At 41.8% G+C, this 20404-nt stretch overlaps 1 protein-coding gene across 2 annotated transcripts in view; it reads left to right on the top strand.

Annotated features, from left to right (window-relative positions):
• The window catches only part of POLRMT (RNA polymerase mitochondrial), a 126748-nt gene that overhangs the window by 69973 nt on the left and 36371 nt on the right, over positions 1-20404 (top strand). For both annotated transcript variants that reach the window (XM_069767830.1, XM_069767829.1), the window contains exons 12-13: positions 15621-15743; positions 15829-16008. In XM_069767830.1, the coding sequence (XP_069623931.1) occupies positions 15621-15743; positions 15829-16008 (303 nt within the window). The remainder of the gene's footprint in view (positions 1-15620; positions 15744-15828; positions 16009-20404) is intronic.

Genomic DNA, 20404 nt, shown 5'->3' with positions numbered 1-20404 from the left:
CTTATACTCGAGTATATATGGTAATTGACTTTATGATCCTGATTCATCAGATTCTTTACACATCGTCTTACCCGTCTGACAAGTACTTGTTGTACTCTACATTGTGGTAACCTTTGCTTTACTTCAGAATCTTTCCATCGATTAGGCTTGTCAGGCAGGGATGTGGCATTTTTATACTGTTTAATTTGCAATTATCCTTTAGGCTGTTATCATTTCTTGCAAACTGTACAGAGAATGCCAACATGGGGCAGTTGCCCTAGTGTCAGTGTTGCAGCCAGTTATATAGCTTGATTCATAGTTACAAATTACTTCGTACCACAAAGACCCTATCTGTTTTCCATGAAAAACTGTTAGCCATAGAAAAATATGTAATTTTCAAAATAACATTTAAAAAAGAAAAAAAAAATTCTAAAACGCTATACATTTGGCAGATTAGCCAACTTTCCCGTATAAATGGAGTCTGGAAAGTGATTAAAAGAGTGGAGTATTTAGTGTGTATTTCTGTATGTTCATTTATTTTTCTGCTGATGTGTTTTTTTTTTCAAACATTAGTTCCTCTACTGTATTTCAGTATTTTCCATCAGTAATGCGTTTACATCTAAATGTAGATCAGTACAACCATAACCAGTATACAGATTAAAGTAAGATGTAACACCAGACAGGGAATATATTTAAATAACGCCTTTATTAAATATAAGTGGCAAATAATTGTATATTTTAAAATATAAGAAAGTATGCACGAGGACAAAAAATTCCATAAGTTACAAAAAAAATTTTTTTGAAACACAGTAGAAAACAATGATTAAGACATCATACAAAAAAATAAAAATTTAAAAAGACAAGCTGACCCCACACTGGTGTCTGTATATATAGCCGAGGGTGTGGCTCCCAGAAATAAATTTGGACTAGACAAGTAACAATCTATGTATAGAATAATGTGGACAAAAAAATATATATACGTGTATGTATATTCAGACTGCACGAGCCAAAGTGCAAAGTGCAAGGAAGGAAGTAAAAAAATAATAAAATAAAAATCTAAACCTAAGGGTACCCGTGGTACCACAAATATGTGATAACCAACACTAAAGTGCAATATGTGCAAAACAGGTGACAAGGTAATCACACCATACAATTCATCTGGTCCCACTCCGATAACAGTGTAAGTGAATCAGTCCAAAAATGTCTAAGTGCAATCAAGCCAATATGTGGAAAAGGACGATGCAATCTGTTCTATATCCACTAGATACACGCCACCAACTGTACACTCTCTGTGCAGATGGGGTCGATAATCGTCACTTATATAAACAGATGGCCAAGAAAATCATAGTCACCACACTGTCTGAGCATACAAAATCACAGAGGGAGCACACTATACCTCAATAACTTAGACCGGATCAGCGGGGTCAGCTAGGTCCTCCTGCAAACGCGCCCCGACGCGCGTTTCGGATAGTGATCCTTCGTCAGGGGGGATAGCTACTGAGGCGCACAGGCGCCATTAAATAGTGTCCCACTAACTAGCGCTACAGCCCGGGTGTAGGCGGCGCATGCGCGGTCCATCCGTGTCCGGCACTTCCGCCGTCCACGTCATGCCGCCGGACGTACGGGGGCAGAGTACCCGACGTCTCCATAGCAACAGGACGCGGAACGGCCGAGTTACCGTCACGCCGACCGGGCATGCGCACCACCAGAGGCCGCATCTAGATAAGCTGGTAATGAACTGGTAATGGACTCGGTACTCAATGGGAATAACTAGGGGGTGAGATCACGCAAACTTAAACCGTCCATGAACTACATGGCACACAATCCAAGATATTTAAAGAAAGGGGGTATATGGATCTAAAATAGCAATAAACAAGAAGGGAGATATGTATAAACAAATCTTCATGCAGCAAGGTGCCCACATTACCCCAGATATGCCGAGCCGGTAACCAGGGAAGCAGGCACTCACATACATATATAGAGGGATAGAATATTTCAGTGATCCAGGGAGGCATTGATATAGGATAGATGCTGTGAAAAATAAAATGCCGTCATAAAATAGGATGCCAGATGTTACACACATACCATCTGATTGTATTAAAGCATACTTCTCTCTATAACATATATACATATATATTTTTTACAACTATGTATTCTATTTCAGCAGAGTCATCCAATGGGTTCAGACCGAATCAGGCTCCTCCAAGGCACCACATATCCTGACAGACGACACCTCCTGCAGCAGCCAGGAATCAAGATACATGGAAAGGTAAGTAGATCACTACAAGGAAACAATATAAAAACCATTAGTGGAAAGAAACGATGAAAGAATTAAAAAACTAGGTAGGGGGACATGAATAGGTTAAAAACAGTATAAAATAATAAAATAGCTAACAATATAAAATGGGAATAAGAATATACATAAAATCTGATGGTATATATTTAAAGGAACGGGGCAAAGCTCAAATTTTCATTGAGCCCTCTAGGTGTGACTGTATCCAGCAACCAAATCCACTTGGTCTCAAGTTTAGCAAGTGGCACACCAATTTCCCCACCTCGCTCATTTAATGTGACGGTGTCAATACCCATAAATCTAAGGCCAGAAGGGTCACTGTTATGGTGGATTTTAAAATGCTTTGGCAAAGTCTTCAGCTCCGACATGTCCTCTGTCGTTTTGGCAGCCATTATGCCTCGTACGTGTTCACGAACACGTATTTTAAATTGCCTCGTTGTCATTCCTACATAGATCAATGAACATGGACACACCGCATAATAGATCACCGCTTTCGTAGTACATGTAATGGTATGTTTAATCTTAAAGGTCCGAGTCCCACTGGAATCTGTGAATGTTTCAGCCCGTACTATATTTGAACAGGCCACACATTTGCCACATTCTTTACATCCATTTCTCAGTTTACTGCTGTCCAGAAACGTGGGGATAGTAGGTTTAAAATCATAATGACTTTTGACCAAATAGTCACCTAAGTTCTTCGATCTACGATAAGTAATATTTGGACCCTCCCCTACGTACTGAGCTAAGACGGGGTCAGATTGTAGTATACCCCAAGATTTAGAGAGTAGAGACCTCATCATTTCATTTTGGCCATTGTATTGGGTGATGAATCTCACCTTCTGATTGAGTTTTTGGGGCCGACTCCCATAAAGGGCCTGATGACGTGTTGTATGCTTTGCTCTATTATAGCCCCTCTTAATGGACCGCCGACTATAGCCCCGCTCAATAAATCTCTCCTTTAATAGTATCGATTGTTCTTCGAAGTCGACATCATTGGAACATATTCTCCGTAGTCGTAGGAATTGACCAATTGGAATAGCATTGACCATCGAAGGGGGGTGAGATGAGGTCGCATGAAGTAGAGCGTTAACTGATGTATTTTTGCGGAAAATATTTGTGGAAAGACAATTATCCGCATCTCTATTAACACGTACATCCAAGAATTCTATCTCATCAGTATGGACCTTATATGTCAAATGTAGATTCCGTGAATTCTGGTTCAGCTGTACCATGAACTCTCGCAGTGCGTCCATAGGACCCTGCCAAATAAAAAATGTCATCGATGAACCGCACCCACAACGGGATGCGGTCCACCGAAGGCATAAGTCCTGACATAAAAATGTCCCTCTCCCACAGCCCCAGGAACAAATTTGCATATGAGGGTGCAAACGAAGCACCCATAGCAGTGCCCTGGAGCTGTAGGTAGAGGGACCCCTTAAACAAAAAGAAATTATGGGACAACGAGAATTCAAGCAGCCGAACCACAAACTCACTCATGGTCTCAGGCAAAAACGAGGACTCCAAATAGTATTTGACTGCCTGGATCCCTTCAACATGTCGGATATTAGTGTAGAGGCTCTCCACGTCACAAGATACCAGGAGAGCCCCCACACCAACATGTAGTCCATCAATCTTTTTAAGAAAGTCATTTGTGTCCTTTATATAGGAAGGGAGTTCAGTGACCATTGGCTGCAGTCTGGAGTCTATAAATCTGTTAATTTTCTCTAAGTAGTTTCCACAGCCAGAAATAATGGGCCTACCGGGTGGTTTGGACTGATTCTTGTGGACCTTTGGTAATAGGTATAGGGTGGGTATTGTTGGTTCGGGTACACACAGGGCTCCGAATAATTCTTTACTGATAATATTTGATTCGAGGGCTGTTTTCAGAATTATATCAAGCTCCCCTTGAAACTTGCTCAGAGGGTTAAAAGTCATTTTTTTGTAGCATATATTAGCCCCCAGCTGACGGAACGCTTCACCCTCATACAGAGTCTTAGGCCATATCACAATATTCCCTCCCTTGTCGGCAGGTTTGAATACTACGTCCTCCCAATTCTGCAAGCCCCGGAGTGCCATAATCTCCTCATTACTCAAATTTTCACCATTCGAAAAACGTGGTATATGATCAAAATCCCTACTCACGGTTTTCACGAATACATCAATTGTTGGACATGCCGACAAAGGAGGGAACTTCCGCGATTTAGGACGAATGGAGTGCGGGACCTTACCTCCGATCGGTTCGTTGTGTTCTTTAGCCAGTTCCTCAAGTATGGTCAATGTCTCCTGTTCCGCCTCTGTGGGAAACAATCGTGACGCACCCTCATCATGAAACAATTTTTTAAAAAACAGTTTTCTGGCAAATAAATGCAGGTCCTTTATTGCAGTAAACTTATTAAATTGAGCTACGGGACAGAACATAAGACCTTTTTGCAGAACATCAATCTCTACATTGGTCAAAACATGATTACTAAGATTAATCACCTTGAGATTTGAGTTTCCCGGAGAATAGCCAAAACTGCGTTTAATAGGTGCATAGCGAGGTTCCCGTTTTCTTTTTGGTGTTGATGCCACTGATGCAACCACAGAGGCGGAACAGGAAGTAGCAGAGACATCGCTTGGAGCCAAGTTGGAGGAAACTGAGGCACTTCGTTCATGGCCTGTACCATTGCTGTTGGGTCTACGCCATTTATAGACCTTCCCAATGGCAAAATCCTTTTGATCCCTCAATAATTTACTAGTCTGGGTTGTGCGGATATCTTTTATCCATTGGTCCATCAGGTTCTCCAACTGCCCATCCAATGTGCCAATCTGTTCAGGAGACAGACATGCTTTGGCCTTGATGTACATCTCATCCAGTGATTTATCAGTCTCTGTCAAACATGTGGAATTATATCTAACTAGAAGTTCCATTAGTCGTCTGGAGGTCTGATTACATACTTCCTCCCAGTTTTTAATAAATTCCTCGTCGCCCACCGGAAACGATGGAGTGACATGTATCCGCAAACCCCTTGGAATCAAATTATGCTGGATGTAGTTTTCCAAGAAAGCTCTACTCCACCAACAGCGAGTTCTTTTATGAGTGAGATTTCTAATATTTTTAAAGATTTCATCAAAATTTAAACCATCAGTATTATTAGGTGCCACCTCGTTGTTAGAAAATACCGCGTTTATTTGTCCCTGCCAAGATGCCTCTCTTGACTTAAAATCCATATCCGGCTGCGGAAAAGAGGCCTGTGCAAGACACAGTAATATAAGTTTAAGCAAGTCCACAGAACACAATGGTATTATATATATATATACACGTGCCAACGTAGATAAAAAATGAATAAAAATACCATATAAAAGTGACCAGTGCGCTGTGGAAGGTTTAGTGGAAAAACCACTTAGCAAGAGATCAGTACAACCATAACCAGTATACAGATTAAAGTAAGATGTAACACCAGACAGGGAATATATTTAAATAACGCCTTTATTAAATATAAGTGGCAAATAATTGTATATTTTAAAATATAAGAAAGTATGCACGAGGACAAAAAATTCCATAAGTTACAAAAAAATTTTTTTTGAAACACAGTAGAAAACAATGATTAAGACATCATACAAAAAAATAAAAATTTAAAAAGACAAGCTGACCCCACACTGGTGTCTGTATATATAGCCGAGGGTGTGGCTCCCAGAAATAAATTTGGACTAGACAAGTAACAATCTATGTATAGAATAATGTGGACAAAAAAATATATATACGTGTATGTATATTCAGACTGCACGAGCCAAAGTGCAAGGAAGGAAGTAAAAAAATAATAAAATAAAAATATAAACCTAAGGGTACCCGTGGTACCACAAATATGTGATAACCAACACTAAAGTGCAATATGTGCAAAACAGGTGACAAGGTAATCACACCATACAATTCATCTGGTCCCACTCCGATAACAGTGTAAGTGAATCAGTCCAAAAATGTCTAAGTGCAATCAAGCCAATATGTGGAAAAGGACGATGCAATCTGTTCTATATCCACTAGATACACGCCACCAACTGTACACTCTCTGTGCAGATGGGGTCGATAATCGTCACTTATATAAACAGATGGCCAAGAAAATCATAGTCACCACACTGTCTGAGCATACAAAATCACAGAGTGAGCACACTATACCTCAATAACTTAGACCGGATCAGCGGGGTCAGCTAGGTCCTCCTGCAAACGCGCCCCGACGCGCGTTTCGGATAGTGATCCTTCGTCAGGGGGGATAGCTACTGAGGCGCACAGGCGCCATTAAATAGTGTCCCACTAACTAGCGCTACAGCCCGGGTGTAGGCGGCGCATGCGCGGTCCATCCGTGTCCGGCACTTCCGCCGTCCACGTCATGCCGCCGGACGTACGGGGGCAGAGTACCCGACGTCTCCATAGCAACAGGGGACAGCAACAGTTACCGTCACGCCGACCGGGCATGCGCACCACCAGAGGCCGCATCTAGATAAGCTGGTAATGAACTGGTAATGGACTCGGTACTCAATGGGAATAACTAGGGGGTGAGATCACGCAAACTTAAACCGTCCATGAACTACATGGCACACAATCCAAGATATTTCTTTATTCTTTAAATATCTTGGATTGTGTGCCATGTAGTTCATGGACGGTTTAAGTTTGCGTGATCTCACCCCCTAGTTATTCCCATTGAGTACCGAGTCCATTACCAGTTCATTACCAGCTTATCTAGATGCGGCCTCTGGTGGTGCGCATGCCCGGTCGGCGTGACGGTAACTCGGCCGTTCCGCGTCCTGTTGCTATGGAGACGTCGGGTACTCTGCCCCCGTACGTCCGGCGGCATGACGTGGACGGCGGAAGTGCCGGACACGGATGGACCGCGCATGCGCCGCCTACACCCGGGCTGTAGCGCTAGTTAGTGGGACACTATTTAATGGCGCCTGTGCGCCTCAGTAGCTATCCCCCCTGACGAAGGATCACTATCCGAAACGCGCGTCGGGGCGCGTTTGCAGGAGGACCTAGCTGACCCCGCTGATCCGGTCTAAGTTATTGAGGTATAGCGTGCTCCCTCTGTGATTTTGTATGCTCAGACAGTGTGGTGACTATGATTTTCTTGGCCATCTGTTTATATAAGTGACGATTATCGACCCCATCTGCACAGAGAGTGTACAGTTGGTGGCGTGTATCTAGTGGATATAGAACAGATTGCATCGTCCTTTTCCACATATTGGCTTGATTGCACTTAGACATTTTTGGACTGATTCACTTACACTGTTATCGGAGTGGGACCAGATGAATTGTATGGTGTGATTACCTTGTCACCTGTTTTGCACATATTGCACTTTAGTGTTGGTTATCACATATTTGTGGTACCACGGGTACCCTTAGGTTTATATTTTTATTTTATTATTTTTTTACTTCCTTCCTTGCACTTTGCACTTTGGCTCGTGCAGTCTGAATATACATACACGTATATATATTTTTTTGTCCACATTATTCTATACATAGATTGTTACTTGTCTAGTCCAAATTTATTTCTGGGAGCCACACCCTCGGCTATATATACAGACACCAGTGTGGGGTCAGCTTGTCTTTTTAAATTTTTATTTTTTTGTATGATGTCTTAATCATTGTTTTCTACTGTGTTTCAAAAAATTTTTTTTTGTAACTTATGGAATTTTTTGTCCTCGTGCATACTTTCTTATATTTTAAAATATACAATTATTTGCCACTTATATTTAATAAAGGCGTTATTTAAATATATTCCCTGTCTGGTGTTGCATCTTACTTTAATCTGTATACTGGTTATGGTTGTACTGATCTCTTGCTAAGTGGTTTTTCCACTAAACCTTCCACAGCGCACTGGTCACTTTTATATGGTATTTTTATTCATTTTTTATCTACGTTGGCACGTGTATATATATATAATACCATTGTGTTCTGTGGACTTGCTTAAACTTATATTACTGTGTCTTGCACAGGCCTCTTTTCCGCAGCCGGATATGGATTTTAAGTCAAGAGAGGCATCTTGGCAGGGACAAATAAACGCGGTATTTTCTAACAACGAGGTGGCACCTAATAATACTGATGGTTTAAATTTTGATGAAATCTTTAAAAATATTAGAAATCTCACTCATAAAAGAACTCGCTGTTGGTGGAGTAGAGCTTTCTTGGAAAACTACATCCAGCATAATTTGATTCCAAGGGGTTTGCGGATACATGTCACTCCATCGTTTCCGGTGGGCGACGAGGAATTTATTAAAAACTGGGAGGAAGTATGTAATCAGACCTCCAGACGACTAATGGAACTTCTAGTTAGATATAATTCCACATGTTTGACAGAGACTGATAAATCACTGGATGAGATGTACATCAAGGCCAAAGCATGTCTGTCTCCTGAACAGATTGGCACATTGGATGGGCAGTTGGAGAACCTGATGGACCAATGGATAAAAGATATCCGCACAACCCAGACTAGTAAATTATTGAGGGATCAAAAGGATTTTGCCATTGGGAAGGTCTATAAATGGCGTAGACCCAACAGCAATGGTACAGGCCATGAACGAAGTGCCTCAGTTTCCTCCAACTTGGCTCCAAGCGATGTCTCTGCTACTTCCTGTTCCACCTCTGTGGTTGCATCAGTGGCATCAACACCAAAAAGAAAACGGGAACCTCGCTATGCACCTATTAAACGCAGTTTTGGCTATTCTCCGGGAAACTCAAATCTCAAGGTGATTAATCTTAGTAATCATGTTTTGACCAATGTAGAGATTGATGTTCTGCAAAAAGGTCTTATGTTCTGTCCCGTAGCTCAATTTAATAAGTTTACTGCAATAAAGGACCTGCATTTATTTGCCAGAAAACTGTTTTTTAAAAAATTGTTTCATGATGAGGGTGCGTCACGATTGTTTCCCACAGAGGCGGAACAGGAGACATTGACCATACTTGAGGAACTGGCTAAAGAACACAACGAACCGATCGGAGGTAAGGTCCGCACTCCATTCGTCCTAAATCGCGGAAGTTCCCTCCTTTGTCGGCATGTCCAACAATTGATGTATTCGTGAAAACCGTGAGTAGGGATTTTGATCATATACCACGTTTTCCGAATGGTGAAAATTTGAGTAATGAGGAGATTATGGCACTCCGGGGCTTGCAGAATTGGGAGGACGTAGTATTCAAACCTGCCGACAAGGGAGGGAATATTGTGATATGGCCTAAGACTCTGTATGAGGGTGAAGCGTTCCGTCAGATGGGGGCTAATATATGCTACAAAAAAATGACTTTTAACCCTCTGAGCAAGTTTCAAGGGGAGCTTGATATAATTCTGAAAACAGCCCTCGAATCAAATATTATCAGTAAAGAATTATTCGGAGCCCTTTGTGTACCCGAACCAACAATACCCACCCTATACCTATTACCAAAGGTCCACAAGAATCAGTCCAAACCACCCGGTAGGCCCATTATTTCTGGCTGTGGAAACTACTTAGAGAAAATTAACAGATTTATAGACTCCAGACTGCAGCCAATGGTCACTGAACTCCCTTCCTATATAAAGGACACAAATGACTTTCTTAAAAAGATTGATGGACTACATGTTGGTGTGGGGGCTCTCCTGGTATCTTGTGACGTGGAGAGCCTCTACACTAATATCCGACATGTTGATGGGATCCAGGCAGTCAAATACTATTTGGAGTCCTCGTTTTTGCCTGAGACCATGAGTGAGTTTGTGGTTCGGCTGCTTGAATTCTCGTTGTCCCATAATTTCTTTTTGTTTAAGGGGTCCCTCTACCTACAGCTCCAGGGCACTGCTATGGGTGCTTCGTTTGCACCCTCATATGCAAATTTGTTCCTGGGGCTGTGGGAGAGGGACATTTTTATGTCAGGACTTATGCCTTCGGTGGACCGCATCCCGTTGTGGGTGCGGTTCATCGATGACATATTTTTTATTTGGCAGGGTCCTATGGACGCACTGCGAGAGTTCATGGTACAGCTGAACCAGAATTCACGGAATCTACATTTGACATATAAGGTCCATACTGATGAGATAGAATTCTTGGATGTACGTGTTAATAGAGATGCGGATAATTGTCTTTCCACAAATATTTTCCGCAAAAATACATCAGTTAACGCTCTACTTCATGCGACCTCATCTCACCCCCCTTCAATGGTCAATGCTATTCCAATTGGTCAATTCCTACGACTACGGAGAATATGTTCCAATGATGTCGACTTCGAAGAACAATCAATACTATTAAAGGAGAGATTTATTGAGCGGGGCTATAGTCGGCGGTCCATTAAGAGGGGCTATAATAGAGCAAAGCATACAACACGTCATCAGGCCCTTTATGGGAGTCGGCCCCAAAAACTCAATCAGAAGGTGAGATTCATCACCCAATACAATGGCCAAAATGAAATGATGAGGTCTCTACTCTCTAAATCTTGGGGTATACTACAATCTGACCCCGTCTTAGCTCAGTACGTAGGGGAGGATCCAAATATTACTTATCGTAGATCGAAGAACTTAGGTGACTATTTGGTCAAAAGTCATTATGATTTTAAACCTACTATCCCCACGTTTCTGGACAGCAGTAAACTGAGAAATGGATGTAAAGAATGTGGCAAATGTGTGGCCTGTTCAAATATAGTACGGGCTGAAACATTCACAGATTCCAGTGGGACTCGGACCTTTAAGATTAAACATACCATTACATGTACTACGAAAGCGGTGATCTATTATGCGGTGTGTCCATGTTCATTGATCTATGTAGGAATGACAACGAGGCAATTTAAAATACGTGTTCGTGAACACGTACGAGGCATAATGGCTGCCAAAACGACAGAGGACATGTCGGAGCTGAAGACTTTGCCAAAGCATTTTAAAATCCACCATAACAGTGACCCTTCTGGCCTTAGATTTATGGGTATTGACACCGTCACATTAAATGAGCGAGGTGGGGAAATTGGTGTGCCACTTGCTAAACTTGAGACCAAGTGGATTTGGTTGCTGGATACAGTCACACCTAGAGGGCTCAATGAAAATTTGAGCTTTGCCCCGTTCCTTTAAATATATACCATCAGATTTTATGTATATTCTTATTCCCATTTTATATTGTTAGCTATTTTATTATTTTATACTGTTTTTAACCTATTCATGTCCCCCTACCTAGTTTTTTAATTCTTTCATCGTTTCTTTCCACTAATGGTTTTTATATTGTTTCCTTGTAGTGATCTACTTACCTTTCCATGTATCTTGATTCCTGGCTGCTGCAGGAGGTGTCGTCTGTCAGGATATGTGGTGCCTTGGAGGAGCCTGATTCGGTCTGAACCCATTGGATGACTCTGCTGAAATAGAATACATAGTTGTAAAAAATATATATGTATATATGTTATAGAGAGAAGTATGCTTTAATACAATCAGATGGTATGTGTGTAACATCTGGCATCCTATTTTATGACGGCATTTTATTTTTCACAGCATCTATCCTATATCAATGCCTCCCTGGATCACTGAAATATTCTATCCCTCTATATATGTATGTGAGTGCCTGCTTCCCTGGTTACCGGCTCGGCATATCTGGGGTAATGTGGGCACCTTGCTGCATGAAGATTTGTTTATACATATCTCCCTTCTTGTTTATTGCTATTTTAGATCCATATACCCCCTTTCTTTAAATATCTTGGATTGTGTGCCATGTAGTTCATGGACGGTTTAAGTTTGCGTGATCTCACCCCCTAGTTATTCCCATTGAGTACCGAGTCCATTACCAGTTCATTACCAGCTTATCTAGATGCGGCCTCTGGTGGTGCGCATGCCCGGTCGGCGTGACGGTAACTCGGCCGTTCCGCGTCCTGTTGCTATGGAGACGTCGGGTACTCAGCCCCCGTACGTCCGGCGGCATGACGTGGACGGCGAAAGTGCCGGACACGGATGGACCGCGCATGCGCCGCCTACACCCGGGCTGTAGCGCTAGTTAGTGGGACACTATTTAATGGCGCCTGTGCGCCTCAGTAGCTATCCCCCCTGACGAAGGATCACTATCCGAAACGCGCGTCGGGGCGCGTTTGCAGGAGGACCTAGCTGACCCCGCTGATCCGGTCTAAGTTATTGAGGTATAGTGTGCTCCCTCTGTGATTTTGTATGCTCAGACAGTGTGGTGACTATGATTTTCTTGGCCATCTGTTTATATAAGTGACGATTATCGACCCCATCTGCACAGAGAGTGTACAGTTGGTGGCGTGTATCTAGTGGATATAGAACAGATTGCATCGTCCTTTTCCACATATTGGCTTGATTGCACTTAGACATTTTTGGACTGATTCACTTACACTGTTATCGGAGTGGGACCAGATGAATTGTATGGTGTGATTACCTTGTCACCTGTTTTGCACATATTGCACTTTAGTGTTGGTTATCACATATTTGTGGTACCACGGGTACCCTTAGGTTTATATTTTTATTTTATTATTTTTTTACTTCCTTCCTTGCACTTTGGCTCGTGCAGTCTGAATATACATACACGTATATATATTTTTTTGTCCACATTATTCTATACATAGATTGTTACTTGTCTAGTCCAAATTTATTTCTGGGAGCCACACCCTCGGCTATATATACAGACACCAGTGTGGGGTCAGCTTGTCTTTTTAAATTTTTATTTTTTTGTATGATGTCTTAATCATTGTTTTCTACTGTGTTTCAAAAAAATTTTTTTTGTAACTTATGGAATTTTTTGTCCTCGTGCATACTTTCTTATATTTTAAAATATACAATTATTTGCCACTTATATTTAATAAAGGCGTTATTTAAATATATTCCCTGTCTGGTGTTACATCTTACTTTAATCTGTATACTGGTTATGGTTGTACTGATCTCTTGCTAAGTGGTTTTTCCACTAAACCTTCCACAGCGCACTGGTCACTTTTATATGGTATTTTTATTCATTTTTTATCTACGTTGGCACGTGTATATATATATAATACCATTGTGTTCTGTGTACTTGCTTAAACATCTAAATGTAGGTAAAGTCTGACAAACCTACACTACACATCCCTCTTCCATGCCATGCTTACCCTTGCGATGCTGTTTACACCCAGTTAGCAACTTTTCTTCCCCTTTAACAAAACTACAGAAATACTTCCAAACTTCATCGCCCCTGACCCTGTTTCAACCCTTTTTGCAACTAAGCTTACAAAAGCCTTTTGATAAATCTAATTCTAAATAGCTGTTAGACATTACAGACTGGTCAGTTATGGATTGGAAGGAGTAGATGAGACATGTTTTATTTCTGGGATAATTACAGGAGGCGTCAAAATTCAAATTAAATTCTTGCAATGAGTGTACACATATATATCGTCTTTATTTCTATGTATTTAGTAGTGTACAAAAGTTTTAGGCAAATGTGGGAGAAATACTGCAGATTAAGAATTTTGTCAAAATAAGTGTCAGTAGTTTATTAAACAAAAGCAAAATCTAAACCAAATCAGTATTTGGTGTGCCCACCCTTTGCTTACAAAACTGCATCAATTCTGCTGGATACACTTGCACATAGTTTTGAAAGAATTCAGCAGGGTGGTTGTTCCAAACATCTTGGAGAACGAACTACAAATCTTCTGTATGGATGTACTGTAGACTTTTGTAAATCCTTGGTCTCTTCATGTAATCCCACACAGACTTGATAATGGTAAGATCAGGGCTTTGTGCTGGCCACATCATCACTTCCAGAACTCCTTGTTGCTTTTTGCCCTGATGATAGTTGTTAATGACATTGGCTGTATGTTTGGGGTCGTTCTCCTGCTGCTAGAAAAATTTTGATGCAATCAGATGCCCCCATGATGGCATTGCATAATGGATAAGCATATGCCTATATTTCTTAGCACTGAGGCCACCATTAATGTTGACCAAATTCCCAACTCAATTTGCTGAAATGCAGCCCCAAACTTCCAAGGAACCTCCACCATTCTTCACTGTTCTCTGCAGACACTTATTGTGCTGCCCTCCATCCCTTTAGTCCAGAGCACATCCTGACATTTTTCTGCACCCTATTTCCTGTGTTTTTGTGTATAGTTGAGATGCTTGACCTTGTTTGCCTGTCAAAAGTATGGCATTTTGGCTATAATTATTTCATGAAGACCACTTCTGGCCTGACGTTGTGTGTTTCATCTGCTGCACTAAGTTTCCTTGGCTGACCACTACATCTATGGTCCTCAGAGTTGATCATTTCTTGGTACTTCTTCAAAATAGCTTGAACAGCATATCTTGAAATTCCAGTCTGCTTTGAATTTTGTCGCTTTGGAGAGACCTTGCTGATGCACAATAACTATGCCTTGTACCGTAATTTTTGGATTATAAGACGCACTTTTTTCCCAAAATATTTTGGGGAAAATGTTGGTGAGTCTTCTAATCCGAATGTAGTTTACTGCGGTGGGGCAGCTGCAGTGGAGAGCGGGTCCCAGGAGGCAGGGTCGTTGCTACAGGAAGCTGATAGTGGTAGGAGACTGTTGAAGCTGTGGGTCCCGGTCTGGGACGAGGGGTTGTTTGGCAGGCCCCGGGCTTTCAGAAAATGTCAGCTTTCGAGATCTAAATCTGTGCATGTGCTGCCTCTGGCGGCCATTTTTCTGAATTCCATCGCAGAGAAAACAATAGGGAGTGCAGAGACTTGGCTGACATTTTTCTGAAAGCTTGAGCCCTCAGGAGCCTTGCACCACTGAACACATCCCTCACAGCCTGGGGCCCGCAGCTGCCACCTACTTGCTGAATCAGTGACCATGCCTCCTTGAAGCCCACTGCACTGCAGCCGCCACCCTTCCCTGCCCTGCAAGCTACCATAAAATCGGACTATAAGACCATTTAAAAAAACAAAACATTGTTTCCTATTTATCTCCCCTTCCCATGACTAATGGTCTGGTGGGTCTTACAGTCTGCAAAAGTGATGATATGGCCTCCACAGAGCTCTGATTTCTACATTGCCCAATTTACAGGCAGCATGTATTTGGCACTGGCTGTTTGATCTCAGACAGGTATATTTGACTCTGACACACACACACTGCGATTCAGAGACAAACTTACAGTACTTTAAAAGGCGCCAGGGACCTTGTCAGACAGGTGGGTCCCGTCCACCGCCCTGGAGAGACAGGTCTTTCCCATACATGCTCGTTGGCATAGACCTGCCAATCCAGGGCACTCGTTGGGGGAAAATATATTTTTTTCTCTGAAACACTGCAGAGATTGAGTCATACATTCCTGGCTGAGATAATACAGCCAGTGCCTGATACATGCTGCCCGCAGATTGGGCAGCATGTATCACTGTCCGGTTCACTTTGTGTGTTAATAGTGAATAATTTTTATATAAACACTTCCTGCAGGATGGATCTTGCAATGGCCTCCAGCATTACGCTGCCCTTGGAAGAGATGAAATTGGAGCCAGGGCTGTAAATCTAATGCCCAGTGAGACCCCTCAGGATGTGTATAGTGGGGTTGCTCAGCAGGTAATGAATTACTTGACTGTTATGATTGATGCAATATATAACCTTTGGGGATGGGCTTTTACATGCTAATTTCTGCCTTCATCAGGTTGAGGAATTCCGTAAGATTGATGCCAGAAAAGGAATTAAAATTGCTCAGGTTCTTGAAGGGTTTATTGGCCGTAAAGTGGTAAAGCAGACAGTGATGACTGTGGTATATGGAGTGACTCGATATGGAGGCAGGCTTCAGATTGAAAAAAGACTACGAGAGTTGGATTCTTTCCCTCAGGTTTGTGGGTTATGGGGGGTAGCGTAACAGAACATTTGGGACAAGTGTATAAAATGATTAGGGGTCAGATTCATTATTGCATTTATGTCTGCTTTAGTTTTTAGTGTTCTGTGCCTTTTTTGTTTTGATCACATTAATCTTTTCATTTGTGCCTAACAGACAGGCAATCCTTGCATGCATTGCGGCTGACGAACAGCCGCGAGACATGCAGCCACGACGACTTGAGCATTTTTTTCGAGCACACTCAAAATACTTGATTAGGACACGAGTATGCTTGGATAACACCTTATTCGAGCACACTTGCTCATCACTAGTGGTCACCTGTTGTATTTTTTTAAAGGGAAACTGTCAGCAGGGTTTAGCTATGTAATCTGAGGACGGCAAGGGATAGCAGCAGAGACACTAAATTCAGCGATGTTATGTATTTCTGTGTGCTGTTTACTTACATTAAAGGCTTTATCACTAGGACATTATCATTGTCTTGAACACAGTGCACATGAGCACTGGTTTATCCACCCACCCTCCTGTGATAAGCAGCTCACTTTCAACAGACAATGTACATAGAGAGCCTGGTGTGATGGGGTTAGCTTCCTGAGCTCTGCTTCATGCTACATCCAAAAACTCCGATTGCGTTACAACTATTGCACCCAGTAAACTAATTGATACATCATTGGAATCCGGCCCTATATTATTATGGTTTTGTTAAAGTAGAGTAAATGGTAAAACCCTGATGACAGATTCCTTTTAACTGTGGCATGGTAGGTTGAGTTTAGGGTTTCCAGATGTTTTTGCCTGATTCATCATTTGCTACTTGTGAAAAAGTTGCAGAATTTGTCGCAAATTTATTCCAGTAACCTCCCCCACCCCCAAAGTAATTTTATTACCACCAGGTATTTTGGCACAATTTTTGCTCCATTTTGTGTAATATGCCACTGTTTGCTCTAAGTGGTCAGAAAAAAGACAAAAAAAGAGCATTTCTGACTTCTAGAACTGTCCGCCATTTTGAACAATTTTGCTCTGTAAAGAAAAGCAACTTTAAAAAATCCCACAAGTGATGAATTGGGGTCTTTATATGTAGCCTTGTTTTCTGGGTGTATAAAGCAGGGTAGGAAATCCAACAAGAATCAAATGGGAATAGCAATCTACTATATAAAGCTGAATGTGTGTATGTGTGTGTGTATGTGTGTGTGTGTGTGTATGTGTGTGTGTGTATGTCCGGGATTGGCATCTGCACCGTCGCAGCTACAGCCACAAAATTTTGCACAGTCACACGTCTGGACCCCGAGAGCGTCATAGGCTATGTTGTGAGGTGAAATTTTAACCCCGCGCGTTCCAATTCACCAAACAATTTTGCCCCTATCTACATAATGGGGAAAAAAGTGAAAGGAAAAGTGTTGGAGGCGTCGCAGCTACAGAAACAAAATTTTGCACAGTCACACGTCTGGACCCTGAGAGCGTCATAGGCTATGTTGTGAGGTGAAATTTTAACCCCGCGCGTTCCAATTCACCAAACAATTTTGCCCCTATCTACATAATGGGGAAAAGTGAAAGGAAAAGTGTTGGAGGCAAATTGACAGCTGCCAGATGTGAACAAGGGGGACTTAAAGAGTGAGAGCGATGGCGCCAAAGAGTATATACCGTACAGTTGCTAAGGTGGGACCCCGACATGGGATACTCACCACACACGGGGATATGAACACACACACAAAATGCGCCACACACTACCACGTGCTTGAACACATATACCACCCTCAGCACACATTTCACCACACATACACCAACCTCGCCACATAAAAGTCGAAACACAAAAGTCGCCGCTCAAAACTCACCACGCGCAAAACTCGCCACATGCAAAAAATAGGCTCACGCAAAACTCGCCACAAGTGCAAAACTCACCTCATGGAAAACTCGCCACACGCAAAACTTGCACATGCGGAAAAATTGCCACATGCACAAAATTTGCAACACATGCAAAAGTTGCCTCACACAAAACTTGCACATACTCAAAAGGCACCAGACATAAAACTCACCACGCGCAAAACTCGCCATGCGCAAAACTTGCTGCACACAACTTGCTACACTAACCTGTCACATGCAACTCAACACACAAAAAGTTGCTACACACATGTTGCCACACAAAACTCATCTCACAAAAGTCGCTACATGCATGTCGCCACACACAACTCAACACACACAACTTGACAAACGAAACTCGCCCTAAAAACACACACAAGTCTGGTATTAGCCTTCAAAAATAAAAATCTGATTAATAAGCAGACAAACTACAAGAGCAACAAATGTACCATATAGGAAATACGGCAGCTGTCAGTCACATGACCTGTCTATTATGTGTATGTGTGAGCTAATATATACTGCCAGGGGGAGGGCTTCCTGTTGGCTGGGGATTTATTAGGCTGCCAATTTATCTTACAAATACTGAGGTAAAAATACTGAGCAAATAACGTGTTAACGAGGTCTAATACAGGAGATCACACAGGTATATACTACATACAGGGGAGATGACACACAGATATATACTATATACAGGAGAGATGACACACAGGTATATACTATATAAAGGAGGAGATGACATACAGGTACATACTATATACAGGAGGAGATGACATACAGGTATATACTATATACAGGAGGAGATGACACACAGGTATATACTATATACAGGAGCAGATTACCTACAGGTATATACTATATACAGAAGGAGGTGACATACAGGTATATGCTATATATAGAAGATGACATACAGGTATATACTATATACAGGGGAGATGAGACACAGCAGGTATATACTATATACAGGGGAGATGACATACAGGTATATACTATATACAGGAGATGACATACAGGTGTATACTATATATAAGGGAGATGACAAACCTGTATATACTGAGGTGAAAATGAGAGGTGTGAGGTGAAAATGAAAAGGTGTGAGTGCAAAATGAGAGGAGTGAGGGAAAATAGTGTAGTGATCGGAAAATGACAGATGTGAGGTCGAACTGACAAGTGTTAGGCGGGAATGAGAGGAGTGAGGGAGAAAGTGAGAGGTGTGAGGGGGAAAATTAAAGATGTGATTGGGAAAATGAGAGGCGTGATGGGAAAATAAGAGAAGTGACGTGCTATAACTAACCACAGATATTTACTATGCCCAGGCAACGCCGGGCTCTTCAGCTAGTTGGATATAAATGTAAAACTTAACCTTTACTACAGTAGGTATGTATAAAAATCAAATCACATACAACATATAAGTCAAACAAGGGAAGGGAGGGAATAAAACCCTAGAGCAGTGATGAACCCTATACCGACACAGAAATGGGAAAGAGGTAGGAGTAAAAATAAATATGCTGACAGTGCTAAGTAGTCACTACCTGTGACCCCATAAATACCCTTATCAAATTGTCTTTTGCCAAGATAGAACAATTCTTCTTTCTAGGGTTGTATGTGTGTTTTTAAGTACCTTAAGAAGCCAAATTATTGGTTACATGTAACCGGCATAGTCAAATCCACATAAATGTTACAAATTTCAAAAGTTACTTATTCAACATACATGTGTGTATACTTAGCTACTGTCAGTACATATGATAGCGTGCTAAAGAGGCTTATTAAACAAAATTAAACCACCAATATGCATCCATATAAACATGGGACCATGCTACCTCATCAGTAAGCATTATGAGCATCCCTTATGGTCATTATTATGTGTTAATTATGTATTTTGCGCCAGCATGTGCAAATTTGCGTCATATTTAGAACCCATTAGTATGGAAAGATCTCATCCCGGAGCTGGAGAGACTCCATTTGTCACAAGGTCTCTCAAAGATGACTTAATTCTTCGCTGTCATGTCAATCATAACATGCTCCTCCTTGCTCCTTCTTAAATAATATGGTTATACCCTCATATGGGTCTAGAATATTTTTCAAAAAACTCTCAAATTGTTCCACAATTTTCATTTGCGTATTTATGAATATATCAGTACATCAAGCTTTCTGAGACCACTTTTGGTGGTGTTGTAAATGTGCTGAGGTAATACTGAATCATACCTAATGATTGACATGACAGCGAGGAATTGTCTGTCGGTCTTGTTAAAGTGCTGTGCCCATTCTATATGTCTGTTATGTACACTCAGATATTCATATTTGTGTGCGCGGCACCTTATGTGACAGGCTCTAGTGAGTTTGACATTTATTAAGCACAACGCTATCCTGAGTTTCAGGTATGGAGCATACAAAGCTACCTATCCGGTGCGGCGCATGGTCCCTGCTCGGGTGGGCGCTTGCGTTCCATCCCAGCAGCGCATTGCGTTCCATAACCCAGATGTGCGCTCCATAATACAGGAAATACGCATTTCCTGTATTATGGAGACCAGGAGCGTGTCACACG

This window comes from Ranitomeya imitator, chromosome 1 (genome assembly GCF_032444005.1).
Source record: "Ranitomeya imitator isolate aRanImi1 chromosome 1, aRanImi1.pri, whole genome shotgun sequence".
In the NCBI taxonomy this organism is placed as follows: domain Eukaryota; kingdom Metazoa; phylum Chordata; class Amphibia; order Anura; family Dendrobatidae; genus Ranitomeya; species Ranitomeya imitator.
The sequence above is the reverse complement of the archived record's forward strand: the minus strand, read 5'-3'. Positions and strand labels throughout refer to the sequence as shown.